At 52.4% G+C, this 22,237-nt stretch overlaps 1 protein-coding gene across 1 annotated transcript in view; it reads left to right on the top strand.

Moving 5' to 3' along the window:
- Positions 1-22,237, top strand: part of DNAAF5 (dynein axonemal assembly factor 5) — a 49,084-nt gene that overhangs the window by 5,049 nt on the left and 21,798 nt on the right. The window contains exons 3-6 of the mRNA XM_036105570.2: positions 6,657-6,781; positions 7,165-7,283; positions 19,991-20,223; positions 21,333-21,545. Of these exons, the coding sequence (XP_035961463.2) occupies positions 6,657-6,781; positions 7,165-7,283; positions 19,991-20,223; positions 21,333-21,545 (690 nt within the window). The remainder of the gene's footprint in view (positions 1-6,656; positions 6,782-7,164; positions 7,284-19,990; positions 20,224-21,332; positions 21,546-22,237) is intronic.

The raw sequence follows: 22,237 nt of genomic DNA on the forward strand, positions 1-22,237 counted from the left end.
AGTGCTATTCAAACATGAAGGTGCAAATCTCTGAGGCCAGCGTCCCTTCTTTTGGGTGTGGGGTGTAGACCAAGGAATAGGATTGCTGGGCCCATAGCAGCTCTGCCGTTAGCTTATTGAAGAGCCACCAAACCATTCTCCACAGTGACTGGACCATCTTAAATGCCCAGCAACAATGCATAAGGACTTCAATTCCTCTAGATTCTCCTAACACTTATTTTCTGATTTTTGTTAATTTATAGCCATTCTAATGGGTGTGAAATGGTGTCTCATTGTGGTTTTGACTTCTATTTCTCTCATGATTAGTGATGTTGAGCATATTTTCATGTGCTTATTGCCAGATTGTCTACTTACATGCCATAAGATTCAACTTGTGGGGCTCACGATGCAGTTTTGCCTGCTGGCATGTGTGCACATATGGACTGGAAGGGTTGCGATACCTGTTCATCCACAGAAGGTTTAGAGCCGCTTAGCACCTGCTCTGGGAGTCCTGAAGAGGCAGAGGGGTTAGAGGGAGTGGTCTTGGCTCCTCTTCAGGACTGGGCGTGCCTCTCAGCAAGATGCTGGTACGCCTCGGGGCTTTAGGGGCCGGGACAGAAGGCCCCACTCAGGTGCGTGTCTGTGATGTCTTGCACCAGGGTCCAGGTGTGGCGTCCAGGTGACGTCCTAGGATGTCTGCTTCGCCTTGCTTGCCAGGGTTCATCCTCAGCATGTCTCCCTGAGTTGTAACAAGGGTACAGGCAGAGACAAAGGGACCCTCCTCCACCCAAGAACCAGTCTGTCTGTTCATGGCAGGGCCAGCTGGGTGGGTCAGCACGTCGCAGCATGGGAGGTGGGGACCCAGAGCAGAACTGGGCTCTGCCAAGGGAGGAGAAGGCAGAGTGGTAGGTCAGCACTCACAAGAGACCTGGCTGCAGGAAGTGAGGCCCAGAATGGATTCCAGTGAAAAACAACAGCACTGCCCTCACTGGGACAGTGTCTCAGCTTGCTTGAGGTAGAGCAGGGGCAGCGAAGACAGGGGCTTCCTTGTATTGCAGATGAAATGGTTTTCCTCAAAGTAGTGTAGTAACTACGTACTGATAGCTTTCTATAAACAGCATTACTGTGTATCAATCAGGAGCTCCCTGTAAATAGCTTAGTTATGTCAAAGCTCCCTGTAGACGGCATGACTATGTATCGATGGGTCCCCGTAAACAGCATAACTGTATCGATGGGTCCCTGTAAATAGTATAGTTGTGTATCCATAGATCCCTGTAAATAGTCTAAGTATTGATAGGCACTTGTAAATAGTATAAATTTGTATCAGTAGCTCCCTGTAAACAGCATAACTGTGTATCGATGGGTCTCTGTAAATAGTGTAAGTATCGATAGCTCCCCGTAAATAGCATAACTGTGTATCGATAGGTCCCCGTAAATAGCATAACTGTGTATTGATGGGTCCCTGTAAACAGCATAACTGTGTATCGATAGCTCCCTGTAAATAGCATAACTGTGTATCGATAGGTCCCTGTAAATAGCATAACTGTGTATTGATGGGTCCCTGTAAATAGTGTAACTGTGTATCCATAGGTCCCTGTAAATAGTACAACTTTGTATCAATAGCTCCCTGTAGACAGCGTAACTGTGTATCGATGGGTCCCTGTAAATAGTGTAAGTATTGATAGGTCCCTATAAATAGTATAACTCCGTATCGATAGCTCCCTTTAAAAGCATAATTGTGTATCACTGAGTCCCTGTAAATAGTATAAATGTGTATCGATAGCTTCCTATAAACAGTATAACTTTGTATCGATAGCTCTCTATAAACAGTGTAACTGTGTATTGATGAGTCCCTGTAAACAGTGTAACTGTGAATCGATGGGTCCCTGTAAATAGTATAACTCTGTATTGATAGCTCTCTGTAAATAGCTCTCTGTATATAACTAACTGCGGAATAGCTTATATCTGTTGAGCTTAAAACATGAGTGTTTGGTGCCCTGACCCTAGGTGGTAAGAGTTTGCATTTCCACAGAAGACGGAGGAAGTCTTCAGCTGATTGCTTTCTCTTTGGTGCCACCAAAGACAACAGTATGTTTCTTTGGTGACAGGCTTTCCCAAAATTTGGGGCTGCAACTATTTCTTGTTACTTGATTTTCCAAAACAAGTGCACTCCATTGTTAAAACTATTTTTGTTTCCATTTCTTCCCAGTGGTACTTGGTTTGCCCTGTACAATTTCCAGGGCTGATTGAGGTAGGGTTTCAAATCCAGTCTGGCTGCCACCTACCACCTTTCACGCTGATGCTGGGTGACCACAAAGTTCCTTACCGTAAGCGGGCAGGGAAGTCATGCGCCACCTTCCTGCGTCTGCATCAGCTCTCGGGCCCTCGTGGTCCTGGGCTCTGTGGATGTTTGCTGGGACTTCAGGGGCTGGGCCACTTGCAGCCCAGGGCTGTGTCAGGATCCCACCACGCTCTGTGCAGAAGGTGAGGTCCTCACTGCTTTGCAACTTGTAGAAACATCCAGCAACTCCTGTGCCTACTCAGTGCCAGGTCCCTGAGCTACATGGTGAGTGGCCACCTGGAAGTAACTTCCTCTAAGTGCTTTGCCTGAATGGACCCATTTGGTCTGTGTGGTCCTTCCATGCAGAGGAGACTGTGATGACCTCCATCTCACAGATGGGGAAGCAGGGCAGGAGAGACACAGAGCTCACCTAGGGGACATGGGGGCGCAGAACATGGGTGGTGTAGCTCCTGGAATTCTCCCTCTGGAGCTCTGTCACCTCGGGTCTCCAGGACATGTCTGAGGACATGGAAAGGGGGTGTCCCAGTGTGGCGGGCTAAGGTAGCTTCCCCAGAAAGGCCCACCCCATCCTCCTGTGTGCACCATTGGAGTGGAAGAGTACCAGCTAGGGTTATGTCATGATCCATTGTCATATGTGTCCATGACAGCCCTCGGTTGCCCCAGGGTCACCCTTACCTTCAGGAACCCCTCTGCATTATTGCAGGTGATAATGTTTCAGTTAGAAGCTGGAATTGTGTGTGCTCTTTGTAGTTTGGATAAAACACTTTGGCCTATTGCTAAAGCACCTAGGATGTGTGACCTGCCTGGGTGTCTGCGTGGGAGCCTGCCTGGGAAAGCCAGGCTCAGCAAGCTGGAGCTCGGCCGGCCCCACCTGCCCTGCTGCTGGTGGCCCCGCGGGTGTCCAGGCCAGGTCTCAGGCATTTCTGAGCACCTGCCCTCTGCCAGCATCCTAGTGATGCATAAAAATGAGCAGGTCCTGCCCTAGCCCTCACAGGGGACTGAGCCTCATGAGCTCCAAGGACTTCACTGGTGCTGAGGAATGATGGGTGTAGGGACAGAGGGGTGCATGCCAGGAGGAGAGTGTGCCCTCATCAGTTCTAGTGACTTTTTAGAGTCTGTGGGATTGGATGTTATAAACTCCAGACCCTGCGGGGTGGAGTCCTGCCTGAGTGAACTTGAGCAGGTATCAGAATCCTTGGGTCCAGTCAGAACATCTTAAAAATGGAAGCCTGTTGCTCTATCAGAGAAGGGCTACACTCTGTGGCTATTTTTGTTGGAGCAGGTATGAGATTTCTACCACATCGGTAAAAAACAATCCGTATGTGGGTGCAGGGGAAATGAGGTGCGGGGTGCACTTTGCTGGTTGTGGTGACCCTCCTACCTCCCCCTTCCCACTTCCTACCTTTAGCCCCCTGATGTCAGACTGAAGGAAAAGTAGCAACAAAAATACAGCGGCTTTCCCATCCGCTGCACACTTAGTAAATATTATGGTGAATCTTTTCAGTTTGAAAAATAAAAATGTTACAGATTCAGTTGAAGCCCCTTTTGCTAATTTTTTAACAGAATTTGAATACTATATATTTGAAAAAAATTGGCTTGTTAATAAAATATTGTGTTGATACTATTAAAACTTTTTTTATTTTAAAAATGGGGCTTACTTAAAATGATGGAAGATGCTTAAAATCCAAGGCCTTTGGTCAGCATGGGACAAGAGTGGTGTCTGCAGAGCAACTTCGCATGAGACAGTTATTTACACTCAGGTGCTGGTCAGAAAGTTCCCCCTGCCTCCCCCAGCCCTCAAACGCTAAAGTCTGAAATGCTCGAGCTCAAGGGAGTGAATTTCAAAAAGGTGATTTCTTCCATCGGGCTGTGCCCAGAGCTGCTGTCGAGTCTTGGTGGATGGAATGAAGAGTCGGCTGAGGGGTGCATCATTAGCATCTGCTGAGGGCAGGGTGCCGAAATAGATGGCCTCCTGATGAGAACTGGACATTTCTTTCATCCTTGACTGAACAAACTGAGGTGAGACGTTCCAAGTTAAAGGAGAATGGAAAATTATCTTTCGTGTTCGTGTGTTTCCCCCTGGCTTTGTGTGCTGATCTAACAGATCGTATGTGTACGGGTTCTCCAGCCCAACACCCCCGGATCAGTAAACCTGACTCAAGAAAGTAAGAGTGCATTTCGCTTTTTTTTTTTTTCCTTAATTGATGGATTTCCTGCTTTGTCAAACTGTTACTTGGCAACTCTGTTCAGGGCTGTTTTCCTGAGCTGAGAGAAAAGGGTAGTTTGTCTCATGATAATGGGGATCGGCAGGTTTCTTGAGGCTGGTGGAGGCCCGTCTGTGTGGCTCAGGAGCCGCTTGGAGGCCAGCCCTCAGGCTCTCCCAGCTCAGAAGGGGAGACGCAAGAAGTCTCCAATCTGCAAAAGAGCCTGGATCTTGGGGGATGTCAGAGTGACTGTCCTGGTGTGGGGCCCTCCTGTTGCCCCGACACGTGGGTAGGGTGTCGGGTGAGCGTAGTCAGACGGGTTCCTGTGGGTCCCCACAGGTCCCTGACCCCCCAGCTGCTGGGATCACCTTCGTTAGGAGTCCTCCTGAGTGCCTGGTGCCAGGCTGGGTTGCAGTTGGATTGTGTCCATCGGGCTCCCGAGTGCCGCCAGCATGTGGTGTTGGCTGAGCTTCAAGTGTGGTGCTGCTTAGTACAGCTACTTTTTCAGTAAGAATGACCCTCGGGGGGCGCCTGGGTGGCTCAGTCGTTAAGCGTCTGCCTTCGGCTCAGGTCATGGTCCCAGGGTCCTGGGATCGAGCCCCGCATCGGGCTCCCTGCTCCGCGGGGAGCCTGCTTCTCCCTCTCCCACTCCCCCTGCTTGTGTTCCCTCTCTCGCTGTGTCTCTCTCTCTCTGTCAAATAAATAAATAAAATCCTTAAAAAAAAAATAATGACCCTTGGGCCTCTCACGACATTAGCTTTGAGGCACCTTGATTCCTCAGCAACTCCTCAAGGTCCCTAGGATCATGCACGAGGACAACATGGAAAGATGATTCTGTGCTAAGTCAGTCCTCGCTGTTGCAGGTGTCCGGTTGCTTCTAGGTACTTGGACCTCTCTAACCGTGCATGTTTTTGTTGAAAGAATAGCTGAGATTCTCTGGGATCTTTAGTTGTGGTTTTGGTTGTTAATGACGTGCTTATGTCATTAATAATAACCACCCTTTTATTTCATATTGTAACTTTTTATTTTAAAATAGTTTAATACAAGAAGTTGCAACAGTAGCAGGAGCCCGAGGGCCCTGCTCCCAGGCTTGTTTGCCTCCCACGGTCTGTGTTGTTTACACTGGCGGGCAGGTGAGTGAGCCAGGTGCCTGGGGCCTCCTGCGTGCAAGCACTGTGCCAGGTGCTTTCCCTGCTCGCCAGAAGCCCGTGGCACGTGTCCTGTTATTCTCTCTTTCCAGGAGGGAGAATAAGCTTTGGAGAAGGCAGCAGGGCCAGGGTGCACTCTGCTTATCTAGCTGCCTTGCTGGAGCCAGGGCTGAGCAGCCCACCCCAAGTCCAAGTGCCTAAACATGCACCCTGACCTGGGTGCCGCCTGGGGCACACTTCACCTGAAGTCCCTGCGAGTGCTTTCTCCCCCATTGGCAGCCCCAGCCAACAACAGACACACACCACCAGCGGTCGGCCCCCTTGCCCCCAGTGGGACAACCTCGGTGTGGTGCCATTGTGTTCCCGAGCCCCCCAGGATTCAGCCGAGCCACATCTCTGCTTGGCCTCTGCCCCATCCTGCTTCCCTCCCATGATGATTTAGGGTGTCTGGATTCCCACCTCAGGCTCTGCTCTCAGGGAGCTAGACCTTGAGCACCTCGTGTGTTTCTAAGCTCGTTTCTTCCCTGTGGTGGACAAAGTGGGCAGAGGCATGCACGTCACTTTCTCAGGTCACCAGCAGCAGAGCTGAGGGTGCCCTGCTGGCTTCGCCGGGAGGCCCTGGAGCTCCAGGACCAGAGGCCTTGGCGGTGTGGCCTCTGCAGGCTCACTTTTCCTGGTGGCTTGCCGTCAGCCGTTTAAACACCCACGGCGAGAGCGCCCAGCCTGGCCGGGAGGGTCCCACACAGAAGACTTCACAGGCGCCCCACGTTGCCCAGGGCAGCAGTGAGGTCCTGCGCTAGCCAGCAGAGGGTCAGGCCGCAGCCCAGGGATGTGAGCTCGCTCCAGCAAGACCACGTGGCCCTGACGTTTTCTCCAAGCCCGAGTGTGGACAGCGGATCTGCTCTGGGACCTCAGGCCGGCATCTGGCCCCCACGGGTGTGCACGGCAGGCCCAGCGCCACCCCGCGGTTCGCCTCTGCGTTCTCGGTGCCCGGCTGAAGCCTCCCCTTGCCTTTGCGTGTAGGTGCGGCAGGCGGTGGCTTGCGTGGTGGGGGGCTGGCTGCTGGCCCTGCGGGACCGCTACTCCTTCTTTCACAAGCTCATCCCACTGTTGCTGAGCAGCCTCGAGGACGACATACCTGAAATTGCGTAAGTGCCGAAATCACGCTGGTGGCGGCGGTGCTGGGGGGACTGTCGGGCCTTCGGTTTTATGGGGCTCAGAAGCCTTAGCTGTCACAGATGTGGGTCCCTTTGTTTCTGGATTGTGTGTCACTGAGAGCCGTGGTGGTTGCTCTGCTCCCGCAGGGTCTCTCCCAGAAGCCCACCTTGTCCCCTTGTTCACAAAGAAGGCTCCCTTGGTTTTTAAATAGCCTTGTGTTTGTAGTGCTCGGGGCACACATGTAGAAATCGGTCATGGTCTCGTGCCGTCAGCAAAGGGCTCAGAAGCCCGACGGAATTCCCGGCCCCCCGGGGAGAGACCCGGCGCCACGTGCGCAGGCCCCGCCTGCCCTGACGCGTGTGTTGTGCCGCAGGCTCACGGCCGCCGGCCTCTGGGAGAAGGCCGGCCTGCAGTGGCAGAGGGAGAACGAGGACGACCTCAAGGACAAGCTCGACTTCTCCACTCCCCCTCCAGCCCATCACCCCTCACCAGGTGAGTGCAGCCTTCCCCAGGTCTGCGAGGGGAGGCGCTCTGCCCGAGGAGGAAGGCGGTCCCGAGCCGCAGCGCGGAGCCGCGTGGAGACCGGGCCCAGGCGGGACGCCAGCACAGAGGCGCTGCGGGCGGGATGCGTGTCCCCGGCCTCAGGGTCATCCAAGGCCATGAGGACGCCTCCGTGGTGCCCCGTCCTCCAGGCCAGCTGTATTCAAGGGAGCGTGTGGGCCGCCGCGGACGCACTGGGCTGTGTAGCATGGGCCGCCGCCGTAAGGTGCAGCCCCTACAGTTTGGGGCGAGGTGCGCACTGCGAACAGAGGCTCCCCCTCATAACCTTCCATCCTTCCCTCATGGTGGTTCCCGCCGTGCCTCGAGCACACGCGTGTGGCGTGTGCGTGTGTCTCCTGAGCACCTGAGTCCCATGTGAGCGGTGTTGGCGAGGAGCCCGCGGGACCCTGCCCCTCCTCCCTGCCCTGCGGACCCGCACGCCTTTGTTTCTTCTGTTCTGGAAAACGCTTTCTTGTGGAGACGAGGCATCTCCCAGTTGCCATCTATCTGCCGAGTGTCTTCGTAGAATAAAACGCTGATGAGGTACACGCAGGCGGGCCCAGGGCGGCAAAGACGCACCCCGTCAGACCGCGGCTGTGTGAGGGGCGCCGCACACCGCAAGGCCAGCGTGGAGACGAGCACTTGTAGGTTGTGTGTGGTGTGACGCTGACTTTGAGGCCAGCAGAGGCGCCCCGCCTCCCTGCTAAGCCCGCGAGTGCAGTGACTGATTCTTCCTGCTCAGCGTGTCTTCTCAGGCGGCCTCGCCTCCCGCGCTGCACAGTTGGTCTGAGGGGAGATCACACATACTGTAGTAAAGGGACAAAAATTAGGTGCTAGCAGGGATAGTTCTCATTTAGTAAAGTCTGACAGCATAACGTCTTTTTAGAAACGTAGACCTTAGGGGTGCCTGGGTGGCTCAGTCGTTAAGCGTCTGCCTTCGGCTCAGGTCGTGATCCCAGGGTCCTGGGATCGAGTCCCACATCAGGCTCCCTGCTCGGCAGGAAGCCTGCTTCTCCCTCTCCCACTCCCCCTGCTTGTGTTCCCTCTCTCGCTGTGTCTCTCTCTGTCAAATAAATAAATAAAATCTTTAATTAAAAAAAAAAAAGAAACGTAGACCTTAGACATAAAGGTTGCTGTGGTTTTATTTTTATTTTTATTTTTTTTAAAGATTTTATTTATTTGTGAGAGAGAGAATGAGAGACAGAGAGCACGAGAGGGAAGAGGGTCAGAGGGAGAAGCAGACTCCCCGTGGAGCAGGGAGCCCGACGTGGGACTGGATCCTGGGACTCCAGGATCATGACCTGAGCCGAAGGCAGTCGCTTAACCAACTGAGCCACCCAGGCGCCCTAATGTGGTTTTATTTTTAAACATGCCCTCATCGCCTGTGAGGGAAGCGCAATTCTGAGGGGGGTTCCTGCCCCGCCCGTGTGTGCCCTCTGCCCAGGGGCAGCGTCTCGCTGGTCGGCCCTGGCGGCAGCCTGTGCACTCTGCTTACTTATGGGCAGGCTCACCAAGGCTGGGATACGGTGACCGTCCTCGGATGTGAGGTCCGGGACGGCTCCCTCCCTGGTCCTGGACAAAACCTGAGGCTCTCTGCTGATAGCACTCCACGAGTCACCGTGGCTCTTTGCCCACACGTGGTCTGCATACACAGGGCTGTCCTCCTGCTGCAGAGACGTTTGTACTGGTGCCGGTGTGGCCTTGGGTCTGCTCTCAGGTCACCCTGCAGAGTGGGGGGCAGGCTGGCAGCGAGGGATGAGCAGGCTCTGAAGGCTTGTTTCAGTCCAAGCAGAATGAATTTAGAATGAATTACAATCAGGTTGGCAGGATTGGGGCGCCTGGGCGGTTCAGTCGGTTGGGCATCCCTCTCTTGGTTTTGGCTCAGGTCGTGATCTCGGTCACGGGGTCAAGACCCATGTTGGGCTCTCTGCTCAGTGGGGAGTCTTCTTGTCCCTCTCCTACCCCTCCCCCCCGCTCATGCTCTCTTTCTCTAAAATAAATAAAACCTTTTTAAAAAAGTTAGGATAAGCACTAGATTTCATTAGATTGTTGACAGTTTTCTCCTAAAATTACTTCTTTAAAATTTGAATTTTAAAATCTAAGTTTTCAGATTCTTTTTACACCATTTCACACATCACATTTCATCAGCCACTTCCTCAGAACCTTGCCCCTGGCTGCCTGCTTCTGCCCACACACAAGGCCCCCTGCCACCCCCAGCTCGGCCGCCGGCCCCCCTCGGGTCCTGCGCTGTCCCCCACGCCTCGGCCACGCCACAGCCCCGTGAGATAATCCTGTCAGTACCCTCACCCTTCGAAGGCAGAGTCTGACAAGCGCATCGCTGCCTGACCACCGCTCGGTAGGATCCAGGGCATTCTGTCAGCCCCCGACCGTGCCCGGCCCCTGCCGCCGGCACTCCCTTCCCTCCGTGTGGTTGTCTCTCCCAGGACGTCGTCACCCACATGGTGCAGGCCGCCCGCAGCCTGTCTGACTTCCAGCATTCAGCCCCTGAGGCTCGTCCAGGGGCCTGCCTTCCTGCTATGGGGAGCATTCCCTTCCATGGATGCACGTGGCTTACCTCGGACGTTTGGGGCATTTCCGGGTTTTGGTGATTTCGAACAAGGGTGATCTAAGCACTTGTGTACGGTCTTTGTGTGAACTCAGTTCACTCTTTGGGTTAAGCCCCGGGGAGTGGGACTGCTGTGAACCGGGAGCTGCCTTTCTCCCGCTCTGTGGCCGGCTGCACGTTTGTGTCCCACCTGCAGGGGGCGGGGTTCCCGTCGGTCCCCGTCCGCACACAGAGTGGCGCTGGGCCTGGTGTGTATGTCATGTGCTCACGTCATGCGCTTGTCCACATCCCCTCCTCCGTCAAGCATCTATTCAGACTTTTGTCCATGTTAAATTGGGCTGTTATCTTATGATGGAGTTTTGAGAATTCTTCATACGTTCTGGGTACGACCCTCTGTTGGATCTGTGTTCTGTGACCCTTCTCTTTGGCTGGGTTCCTTCTGATGTCCCCAGCTTACCGGCAGCCGGTGGCCCTGGCGGGACCTTCCCCCCACCCCCGCTCCCTGTGACTGACGTGGCCGATGACTCTCCTCCTGTTTCACGTGCCTCGCTCCCTGTCCTGATAGCATACTTCTCTGAGTGTGGACGGACAGACTTAATGAGGTGCACAGCTCATTGCTGCGGGGCCCGTGTCCTGTCCAGTCTGGGCTCGGTCCGAACACTGGGCCAGGAGTCTTACGGAGCCCCGTGTCCGCTTTGCTGAGAAAACAAGGTGCACGTAGCATAGACCATCATCTGTCACCACGCTGTTTGCCATTTGACAAACACAAGTTTCCTGTTCCAAAATGGAAATGAAGCTCCACTTTTAAAACCCAGCTATGTGTTGGGAAGATCGGAAGGGCGTCATTTACTGTCCCCGAGTCAGTCACTCCCGAACAAAGTGCCCTTCTCGGGTAGAAGGGCAAGTTCATGCTTGGAGAGGATCTGCGCATCCGTTGCTGCCCGAACTGCCAGCAGCAGGATCAGGTGGTGACAGCGGGTTCCGGAGTCCTTTCTGCTGGAAATTAGCCTCCTGTTTAAAACTGTTTTCCTTGGTGATGCTTGAGTGAACAGGGAAGCACCTCTTCATAATGGTGAATGGCTTGCCAGATCTGATGCAACAGAATAGAGTTGGTTTTTTTTCCCCCCATTTTAGGAATCAGTGGAGTTCCGTTTGAATAACTACCATTGTAACGTAGATCGCTTTCTTATGCCCTTCAGGGTTTTCATGTTCTCTTGAGAGCTCAGACCTGCTCTGCTTGTCTGTTTCATCCAAGTATTTGGAGAGGTGGAAGTTGTCAGAAAAGGTACATTGTGCAGAGGAGAGATGGGGGGGCGGGTTTGCTCTGGGGGGAATCAAGTGAGGGTTTGTGGCATGGAATATTACCCACTTGAGCTAGCCTCGGGTACTAGGGAGCAGGGTAGCTCCCCGTTTGGTGCTGTAGGAGAAGGGTGGGGTCCCAATGCTCAGAGGCTGCAGGCAAGTCTGGTTTTCTCCTTATCAAGCGGTGAGGCGCCCAGGCCCAAAGGGGGCAGCGGCTTGTCAGGACCCGCAGCCAACTGAGCCAGGTTCAGGTTCACACAGGTTCACGCAGCTTCAGGTTCTCCTTGGTGACCCTCCCTTACACCCTTCCCGATGTCCCCTGCCCCCTGCACGGAGGGGTCTCCATTTCTTCAGGGAGGTCAGTCTCTGGTCGTTTCTGAGATGCCTCTGCTTTGCAAACAGCTGGGGCCCTGTGCAGAACACCCAGTGTCATCCTGCCTATTTGTGGTGGTTTATAAATACACAGTACAGGGTAGGCCTGCCATCTGAGTTAGATAAACTTGGTAAAAACAAAACTGATGATCTGTTTTTCTGGTTGCAATTAAATTACACTTTGTCTAACTGTTCAAAAACCAAGCCGATTTAATGTTCCATATGCTTCTGGCCCAGCTTAGTCAGGGTTTGGTGTTGACCTCTCCTTGAGTTAAAACTCCAGTACGGTGGGGGGCGCTCTGCCCATTTGCAGACCACATCCCTCCCCTGGAATCAGGACTCATGTCAGGCTGCTGCTGTCTGCACCCGGGATGTCACCCCCAGACCCGGCAACCCCCAGGCGGGGCTCACGCTCCTCATGATGGCAGGGGCTGTGCAGAGCTCTTTCAGGGGCTTCAGGCCTGCCTCGTGGGCACCCGCCCAGATCAGTGATAAAGCCCCAGCTGAGCTGATCGGGAAAAATGACCTTGGGAGGAATCAGGGGCACCTGAAGGGGAAGACAGAGCTCACCTGGGCTTTGAGTGAGGGTTTGAACTCTGACCCTCAGACCTGAGAGGTCAGTTCCCAGAGCCTCTCTGCCTCCTGTGTATACAGACTTGAGTTTTGACACCCAGCTGGCTTTGACTTTCCTTCCCAACCCACCTTTACGAACGGCATCCCCTCCTTAGGTGACGCAGGATTGTCGTGTTGCTCCTGACCTTCACCGTTGGTTTCTACCAAAGTTAAGCAATTTTTTGTTGCCATCGTATTTAATTTTGTTTCAATTATGAAAACAAATTGGCTTTACAAGTATTTGCGTCTGGTCTGCTTGTTGTAAGGTTGAGCAAGCCTTGTAACCACAGCTGGTTCTGTGGGGCTGAGCCAGCACACCAAGCCCTCTGCCCGCCCCTCTGCTGGCTTGTCCACTTGAGCTGTCTTTGCATGCTTGCTGCTTGCGGAAGTACTGCAATTATGTTTTCAAAGAGAAGATTAGTAGATAGTGGCTGAGTTGTAGTCTGGACTCTGGACACAAGAAGTTAATCATCGCTCAGGCCTCCGGCGCTTCCTTGGATTCCAGGACAAACAGAAACACTGACCTTGCGTTGTTTCCAAAAATCAACAGTAATCACGTGTGGAAAGAGAACCCTCACACGTTGCTGGTGGAAAGACAAAACGATGCAGCCTCTTTAGAAAAGAGTTTGGGAGCTTCTTGAAGTGTTAAACATACACTCTCTGTGTGATCCCGTGACCCAGCTGTCCCACCCCAGGTAAACATTCAACAGAGATGAAAACTGCCCCCCCAAGGCGTGTGCATGCATGTTCACAGCAGCATCATTCATAGAGCCCCGGAGCGGGAACAACCCAAGGTCCAGCAGCTGGAGCCTGGATCAACAAGTTGCGTCTGTCCGTGCCGTGCCGCAGGGCTCAGCCGTGAACAGGAATGAAATTCGGATGCATGCTGCCACATGAATGAAGCTCAGAAACATCATATTTAGTGAAAAAGCTCATTCATATGAGATCTCTAGGAAAGATGGAACTGTAGGCAGGGAAGGCAGACGCGTGGCTCCTTGCGGCAGGTGAGTGGTTGACCACGAGCAGCGCGGCGCCCTGGTCGAGCTGGGAGTGCTCTGAGACTGCGTGTGCATCGACTCAGCTCACGGGGTTGAAAGTGGCTTCGACGACACATAGATCACACCTCAGTAAAGCTGTTTCTAAGAAACTCGCAGAGGCTGTGTCCGTGTTGGCGGTCTGTTGGTGTTCGGTGAGCGTTTCCTGGAGGCTCCCCACCCACAGTACAGAGGACGGCGATTCGATGGCCCCTTCCCCTGCCGGGGACTCAGTCTCCGGGGATGGCCCTCAAGTGATGGGTCTTGGAGCTGCTGCACCCCGAGGGTGCGGGTGCCGGTGAGTCCCACTGTCCGGGAACACGGGCACTGTGACAGCGGGCTGCCGGAGGGGTGGTGGTTTTGGGTCACGTCTGGGTTGAGCATCTTGAATGTAGGAGCTGCTGAGGATAGGGCCGGGTCTGGGGCCACCCTGGCCACAGGCCATGGCTCGCCCGAGGTCTGTCTCGGGGTACAAGTCTCTGTGCTTGTCCACCTGATGCACTCTGTGTCATTGTAATTTGATTCTGAATGGTTCTCGATACCAATAAGATCCTTATCCGTTTGTACCTCACATTCTGTTTACTTTGTTTACCTATTCACGGGGAAGCTGTGTTGGGATACATATGCCCTCAGAGGGAGCGAGGCTTACTTCTGTCAAACTGATGATTTTGGAAATTACTGCTTTGGAAACTTCTAGGTGCCAGTTTGAATTTGCCTGAGGAACCGAGCTGTTGAATCAGCCTGGCGTTCACGATCCCTGTCTGTGTCTGAGCACGGCCTTGACCTAAACGTAAACAAAGGAAACACCGGCTGTCCCCCCGCTTCCCAGAAGCTCTCCCGGGATTGGGAATTGCTGCCGTGACTCATGTGTGCAAAGGTCATAGCTGTTGACAATGCAGAAGCTGCCTGTGTCCCTGGGCCTGGTGAACACCCCGTGTACCACGAAGACCTGCCGTCACCAGAACTGAGCCACGTGCGCTGCGGGGAGAGTGATGGGAACAGCCAGGCCCAGAGGCGTGTGCCCTTGTTTCTGGATGCAGCAGCCGTAGGAGTGGTGTATCCATCTACACCCCAGGGCCATCTGCCCAGCGCCCTGGGGGGCGCAGTCACGGAAGTATGGGCAGGGTGGGATCCCCGGGCAGCTTAGCTCTTTATTCTCTTTGGAACTATTTGGTTGGTTGGTTGGTTGTTTTTTAACTTTGGTTTTGGATTACTTTTTTGGAAAGAAAAAGCAAAAAAATCTTTTTCTTAAGTAGTGCTGAGTTCATACCCTGCTTGTGGGCAAATAAAGACGTGGAGGTAGAGGGAAGCAGGTAGACGTAGGTAGATGGGGCAGGCCTCCTGCATGTCGGAACACTGAGCGTGGCCTCTGACCGTTTGTAGGATTTGTCCAAGTTACCAGAAATATGCAAACAGACGTAGGTATGAAGATGTTCGTCATAGTGTTAATTATAATACTGAGAGTCCACAGATTATAAAGCTCTGTTCTGTTAGCTCCTTAAAATCATACCCTGGATTCTCGAGTATTCTTTTGGTGCAGTGCTGAACGAGAGCGGTGACAACGTCCTCTGCCGTCGGGACAGTTCTGCGGAGCACTTCGTGGGACCGGGAGACTGCATTGTGGTGTATTTAAGCTTGATGAGCCTCAGCCCTGTGTGGCTAGCAGCTGCCGTGCTGGGAAGTGCACCTCTGGCGTCTAGAACGGGGGGGCAACTCTTCCTGTAAAGGACTGTACGGCCGGGGTGTCCCGTGTAGAAGGCCACGTGTGTCACAGCTGTTCCACCTGCTGGGGTGGCGTCCCAGGTCCTGAGCAGGTGTGGCTGCATCCCACGGCCACTTGATTCCCAGAAACAGGCGGCAAGCCAGATGTGGCTTCCGGGCCACCGCTTGCCGACCCCAGGTCTAACAGTATTGTCATTTCCGCTCCATTACGTAGCACGGAACAGTGGGCTTTAGAACACACACGTAGTGAGGCCCCGTGTTTCTTTGCAGTTACCGCGTAGGCCCTCGTGTCCCCAGGCTTGTGCCACCAGCCGCCCTGTTTCATGTCCCCTCGTCCAACAGACTTGCCACGGTGGATACACCGTCAGGAGCATAGTATTGTTTGCTTGTTTGTTAACAAGCGCATGTAAACAGCCAACATGGAATCATTGGAACTAATTCTCTAACATAGCATAAAAATAGAAAAGTAACAGGGAAAAAAATGAAAATGGGGTCTCATGGTAAAACTGGTGCTTTTACTAAAACACCCTCTAAACTCTGGCCTGTCATGATTTCATTTCTATATTTAGAGTTTTTTAATTAAGAATTTCCTGTTAAGTTTTTATTTTAATTCCGGTGAGTTAATGTACAGTGTTCTTTTAGATTCAGTGTATAATAGAGCGACTCCACACTTGCCTACGTCACCCAGTGCTCATCATCAAATGCACTCCTTAATCCCCATCGGATGCAGTCACCCGTCCCCCCTCCCACCTCCCTTCTGGTCACCATCACTTTGTTCTCTAGAGTTAAGAGTCTGTTTCTTGGTTTGTCTCTCTTTTTTTCCCCTTTGCTCATTTGTTTTGTTTCTTAAATTCCATACATGAGTGAAATTATATGGTATTTGTCTTTCTCTGACTGACTTATTCGCTTCACATAATACACTCTAGTTCCATTCCTGTCGTTGCAAATGGAAAGATTTCATTCTTTTTTTATGGCTGAATAATATTCTAGTGTGTGTGTGTGCAAGTGTGTGTGTATACATTGCATCTTCTTTATCCATTCATCGATCAGTGGACACTTGGGCTGCTTCCATAGTTTGGCTATTGTAGATAATGCTGCTATAAACATAGGGGTGCATGTCTCCCTTTGAATTAGTATTTTTGTGGGGTTTCTTGGTAAATACCTAGTAGTGCAATTGCTGGGTCGTAGGGTATTTCTATTTTTAATTTTTGAGGAACCTCCATACTGTTTCCAGTTTGCATTCCCAGCAACAGTGCATGGGGGTTCCTTTTTCTCTGCATCCTCGCTGATACCCACTGTTGCTTGTGTTGTTGATTTAGCCATTCTGACAGGTGTGAGGTGGTACCTCATCGTGGTTTTGATTTGCGTTTCCCTGATGATGAGTGATGTTGAGCATCTTTTCATGTGTCTATTGGCCATCTGGTTGTCTTCTTTGGAGAAATGTCTGTTTATCTCTTCTGTCCATTTTCTTATTGGATTATTTACTTTTTGGGTGTTCAGTTGTATCAGTTCTTTATGTATTTTAGATACTAACCCTTTATCAGAGATGTGATTTGAAAATATCTTCTCCCATTCAGTAGGTTGCCTTTTAGTTTTGTTGATTGATTTCTTGGCCTTGCAGAAGCTTTCTATTTTGGGGCGCCTGGGTGGCTCAGTTGGTTAAGCATCTGCCTTCGGCTCAGGTCATGACCCCAGGGTCCTGGGATCAAGCCCGACATTGGGCTCCCTGCTTGGCAGGGAGCCTGTTTCTCCCTCTCCCTCTTCCTGCTGCTGCCCCTGCTTGTGCTCTCTCTCTCTCTCTGTCAAATAAATAAAATCTTCTTTTTTTTTTAAAGATTTTATTTATTTGAGAGAGAGAATGAGAGACAGAGAGCACGAGAGGGGGGAGGGTCAGAGGGAGAAGCAGACTCCCCGCCGAGCAGGGAGCCCGATGCGGGACTCAATCCCGGGACTCCAGGATCATGACCTGAGCCGAAGGCAGTGGCTTAACCAACTGAGCCACCCAGGCGCCCCCAAATAAATAAAATCTTTAAAAAAAAAGAAGAAGAAGAAGCAGCTTTCTATTTTGATGTAGTCCCAGTAGTTTATTTTTGCTTTTGTTTCCCTTGCCTCAGGAGACAGATCTAGAAACATGTTGCTGCAGCCATTATCAGAGAGTTTACTGCCTATGTTCCCCTCTAGGATTTTTATGGTTTCAGGTCTCACATTTAGGTCTTTCGTCCATGTTGAGTGTATTTTTGTGTATGGTGTAATAAACTGGTCCAGTTTCATTCTTCTTAATGTTGCTGTCCAGTTTTCCCAACACCATTTGTTGAAGAGACTGTCCTTTTCCCATTGGCTATTCTTTCCTGTTTTGTCGAAGATGAATTGACCATAGAGTTGTGGGCTCATTTCTGGCTTTTCTGTTGATCTATGTATTTTTGTGCCAGTACTGTAGAGTTTTTGATGACTACAGCTTTGTAATATAACTCAAACTCTAGAATTGAGATGCTTCCAGCTTTGCTTTTCTTTTTCAAAGTTGCTTTGGCTATTCGGGGTCTTTTGTGGTTCCATACACAGTTTAGGATTGTTTATTCTACCTCTGTGAAAAACGCTCTTGGTATTTTGATAGGGATTGCATTAAATGTGTATTTTACTTTGGGTAGTATAGACGTTTTAATAATATTCGTTCTTCCAATCCACGAGCATGGAATATCTTTCCATTTCTTTGTCTTCTTCAATTTCTTTCATCTGTGTTTTCTAGTTTTCAGAGTGTGGGTCTTTCACGTCTTTGGTTAGGTTTATTCCTAGGTATTTTATTATTTTGGGTGCGATTGTAAATGGGATTGCTTTCTTCATTTCTCTTTCTGCTGTTTCATTATCAGTGGACAGAAATGCAACAGGTTTCTGTACCTCGATTTTGTATTCTGTGAGTTTACTGAACTGGTGTATCAGTTGTAGTTTTCTGGGGGGAGTCTTTTGGGTTTTCTACATAGAGTATCATGTCATCTGGGAATCGTGAAAGTTTCACTTCTTCCTTACAATTTGGATGCCTTTCATTTCTGAGGCTAGGACTTCTGGTACTATGTTGAAGAACAGTGGGGAGAGTGGACATCCTTGTCTTGTTCCTGACCTTAGAGGAAAAGCTCTCCGTTTTTCCCCATTGAGTATGATGTTAGCTGTGGTTTTTCATGTATGGCCTTTATTATGTTGTGGTATGTTGCCTCTAACCCTACTTTGTTGAGGGTTTTAACCATGAGTGGATGCTGTACTTTGTCAGATGCTTTTTCTGCGTCTATTGAGAGGATCATATGGTTCTTGTCTTTTCACTTGTTGATGTGATGTATCATGTTGATTGATTTGCAAATATTGAACCACCCCTGCAGCCCAGGAGTAAATCCCACTTGACCATGGTCAATGAGGTTTTGTGATTTTGTTGTTGTTTTTTGTTTGTGTTGTTGTTTTTTGTTTGTGTTTGTTTTGTTTTGTTTTTTTAGAGTAGGAGGATGGGGGGTGGTAACGGGAGGGGCAGAGGGAGAAGGAGAGAATCTTCAGCAGGCTCCATGTCTAGGGCAGAGGCCAATGCGGGGCTCAATCTCACGACCCTGAGATCATGACTTGAGTCAAAATCAGGAGTCGTCCCATCAACCGACTGAGCCACTGAGGCACCCCCATGAGTGTTTTTAATATATTGTTGGATTCGGTTTGCTAGTATTTCTTGAAGATTTTGCATCCAGTTTCATCAGGCATACTGGCCTGTAGTTCTCTTTTTTCTTTCGTGGAGTCTTTCTCTGGTTTGGGGATCAGGGTAATGCTCGCCTCATGAAAGTTTTCCTTCCGTTTCTATTTTTGGAATAGTTTGAGAACTGAGTTTTGATTGTTGAAGATCAAACCTTTTTTTGTAGAAATTGACAAACATTCTGAAATCACCTGGAAACACAGAGGACCTAGGGCCGCCAGAACTTTGACAATGAAGAGCAAAGTTGAAAGGCTAACACTTCCTTTTTCAGAGTAACCTGCGGAGCGAGAGCACCGGACCCCAGTCCGTGTGGGGCTGGCGCACAGAAGGCAGTGGGAGGGAGGTCGAGCATTCAGAAGCAGATGCCCACGTCCGTGGACAGCTGGTCTTGGACAGGCTCCATGACAGTTCAGTGGAGAAAGGATGGTCTTTCGACACTGATCACTAAAAATAAATAAATAAATTTCAAAAACAATCCAATTTCTTAGTGGGCAGAAAGGTTTTTTAGGGCACCTCACCAACAGAGATACAAATGAGGACATCAGGGAGTGAGTGGAAGCCAGATAAGCGCCACACAGCTTCTCAGTGGCTTTCACTGAGGATGGGCCACGCAGGCACGGTTGAGGACATGGAGGAGCTGAGCCCCGGCCCAGGTGGTGAAGATAGGAAACAGGGCAGCCACTTTGGAAAACCGCTTGGCAGTTTCTTCAATCACACGCTGCCTCCTGTAGAACCTAGTGGACGCAGCCTCGGGCACTCACCCTCAGGAGTGGCCGCCACATCCACACAGGCTTGCGTGCGGTGCTCGTCGCAGATTTTTGGGAACAGCCCAGCCTGGGAAGCAGCCTGAGGTCCATCAGCAGGTGACAGACAGGCAGAGGGATGAAGGCACACCTCCACACAGATGGCCCTGGGATCACTGTGCGGGGAAGGGAGCCGGGCAGACTCGAGCGTGAACCTCTCGGTTCTGTCCAGAGACGGTCTGTCCGTAGTGAGGGGAAGCGGAGCATGGTTGTCTGGGCGGGCAGGGAGTCCTGGGGGTGCTGCAGGGGCTCGGGAAGCTTTGGGGTGACGGGTGCATCTGCGTCCTGATTACAGTGTTGACTCGAGGTGTGTCCGTGTGTCAAAACTTACCAATTAGGCAGTTGATGTATTTTATTGTGCGTCACTTACACATCAGTCTCTGACACAAATTTTAAGCTAAATGAGGTCACTGTGGCTTCATTTCTGGCCTCAGAGTGTCCCTTAAATGAGGGACATGTGATGAATACGCTTCCCCAGGATTCGTGGAGGTTCTATTTGTGAATTTCCGGCTTCTTCCCTCCTCCTCCAGAGACTCGCCCCGTGTTGGGCTGCCGGGAGCTCGTCTTCAGAAACCTCTCCAAGATCCTTCCCGCCGTCTGTCACGACATCACCGACTGGGTGGCGGGGACCAGGGTGAAGGCCGCGCAGCTGCTGGCGGTGTTGCTCTTGCACGCGGAGGACCACAGCACGCAGCACCTGGACGCCATCCTCCGGGTGCTGGCCCGCGCCTGCGCTGACGACGACCCGGCCGTGGTCCGCAGCGTGAGTTGCCCCTCCCTGGTCACGTTGGTTGCGCTGTGGCTCACGGGTCGTAGAGTTCACTCGTGTCCGCGCGTGGGTCTGCGGGTTCGCGTAAGTGTGCGCAGCCGTGGAACTGCCGCCACAGCTGAGGTGACATTCACGTCGCCTTGAGAGCCCCTTGGGTCTTGGCATCCTCTGCCCCCCTCGCAGCCCCCGCCCCCCAGATCTGTCTCCTGTACCCGCGGAGGGCGGCACGTAAAGGTCACTCTTCAGGGGATCGAGCCCCCCGCTCCTCAGCCTTCTCTCTCCGCTCGAGCAGGCGGGTTGGGGCAGGGCGCCAGCGCGCTTCTGACGGACTGTCCCTGTGAGCCCCGCTGGGGCAGGCGGGGCGCCTCCCTGGCCCTGACGGCACTCGCGTGCCCACGGGCTCTGCGGGGAGAGCCAGGCAGGGGCTCCCGGCCCCCGTGTGACAGCCGGTGTCTCCTTGCCGGTTCTCGCTGCTGCCCACCAGCTGGCCAGCGGTTAGTGCCACCACCTGCGTGGACAGAAGCAGGTGAGCCTCAGCTAGGTTTGCTTCCCCTGTCCTGTCTGCCCCAGGAGCTTGGCCACTGGATGCCTTTGCTGAGCAACGGGCCACGTGGACCTCACTTTGCATGCGCATGGGCATGCTCACACCTGCCTGGAGGATGCGTCGTGGGGCCCGTGACGGTGGCCTGGCACACTGGGGAACGTCCCCATGTTATGTTATTTGGGGACGTTGTATAACTGGAATCATGCAGTGAGTGCCCTTTAGAGATTGGCTAATGCCCGAGGCCCACTGTTCTGACTGCCGAGTGGTGCCCACGGCGTGGAGACGCCAGCGTGTGGCCGTTTGCTTATGACAAGCTTAGGTCACTGGCAGCAGATGAGGGGCGTGAGGCCCTGTTAGGACGTGGCCCTCCTGCGAACCAGCCCCCTGAGGAAGCTCTGAGGGCCATGGGGACTTCCTGTTGCCCACACGCTGGGCAGACCTTCACTCAGGGCGGTGCGCTGGGCTGCGAGTGCGGCAGGCAGATGCAGGAGTGCCGAGGGCCGCGTGGTGGGCCCCCCAGGGCTGGGGCAACCCGTCAGCCTCCTGCCTTCTCTCGCAGTGCACCAGATCTGCAGAGCTGGTTGGGGTGTTCGTCAGCCCAGAAGTGTTTCTGAAGCTGATCTTGTCCACGCTGAAGAAGTCGCCCTCCCCCTCCGGCCTCCTGGTCCTCGCTTCTGTCATCCGAGGCTGCCCTAGGGAGGCCCTCCAGCCGCACCTGAAGGTCATCGCCGCAGAGCTGGCCCGGCCCCACATCTGTCAAGGGTCTGAAAACGTAAGCTGTGGGAAGGGAGGAAGGCGGAGCACATGATGAGGTTAACCCTTCGTGCAGGGGAGGTGGGTGGCACCCCCTGCCCCTGGCTTTCTACACATACCTGTTGATCAGTATTAGTAGATCCCCACCATCGGAGATTTCCACACTGTCTTGTCTGGAGACCTGTGTGCCTCCTGCTCTGTCCAGTTGGTGGGCATTCATGTTGAAACTAAACACATGGAAAGGGCAGGTCCTGCCTCACGCTGGCCGCCCACCACATGCCCAGTGGCCACCGTGCGGGACAGTATGGGATAGAGCAGGTTCATGCCGGGGACGGGCTGTGGGGCCACAGCGCTGGGGCTCACACGGTCAGCACCCTTCCTGCCCCCACCGTCGGTCCTCAGCTCGTCACCACCACAAGCTGGTTCTTTGCTCGTGTCCCTCGGCATTGTCGTAATGTGCTCAGAACAAGCAAGCTGAGCTTGCTGAGCTCGGCTGGGAAGTGGGTATGGGAATCCACACGTGGCTACTAGGTATTCGCTTTATTCTACATCGAAACAGTCTGGGTAGCCAGGCTTCGTCATTTGGAATAATTTATAATTCTTTGTTATTGAGAAAAAAAATAAGGACTTTGTTTTTGTTTGGCTGTGACAGGCTTAAACCCTGTAACCTTAGCACTGGGTGTGGCCCTCCCGCTCCTCTGTAGGGAACGG

Source organism: Halichoerus grypus, chromosome 6 (genome assembly GCF_964656455.1).
Source record: "Halichoerus grypus chromosome 6, mHalGry1.hap1.1, whole genome shotgun sequence".
In the NCBI taxonomy this organism is placed as follows: domain Eukaryota; kingdom Metazoa; phylum Chordata; class Mammalia; order Carnivora; family Phocidae; genus Halichoerus; species Halichoerus grypus.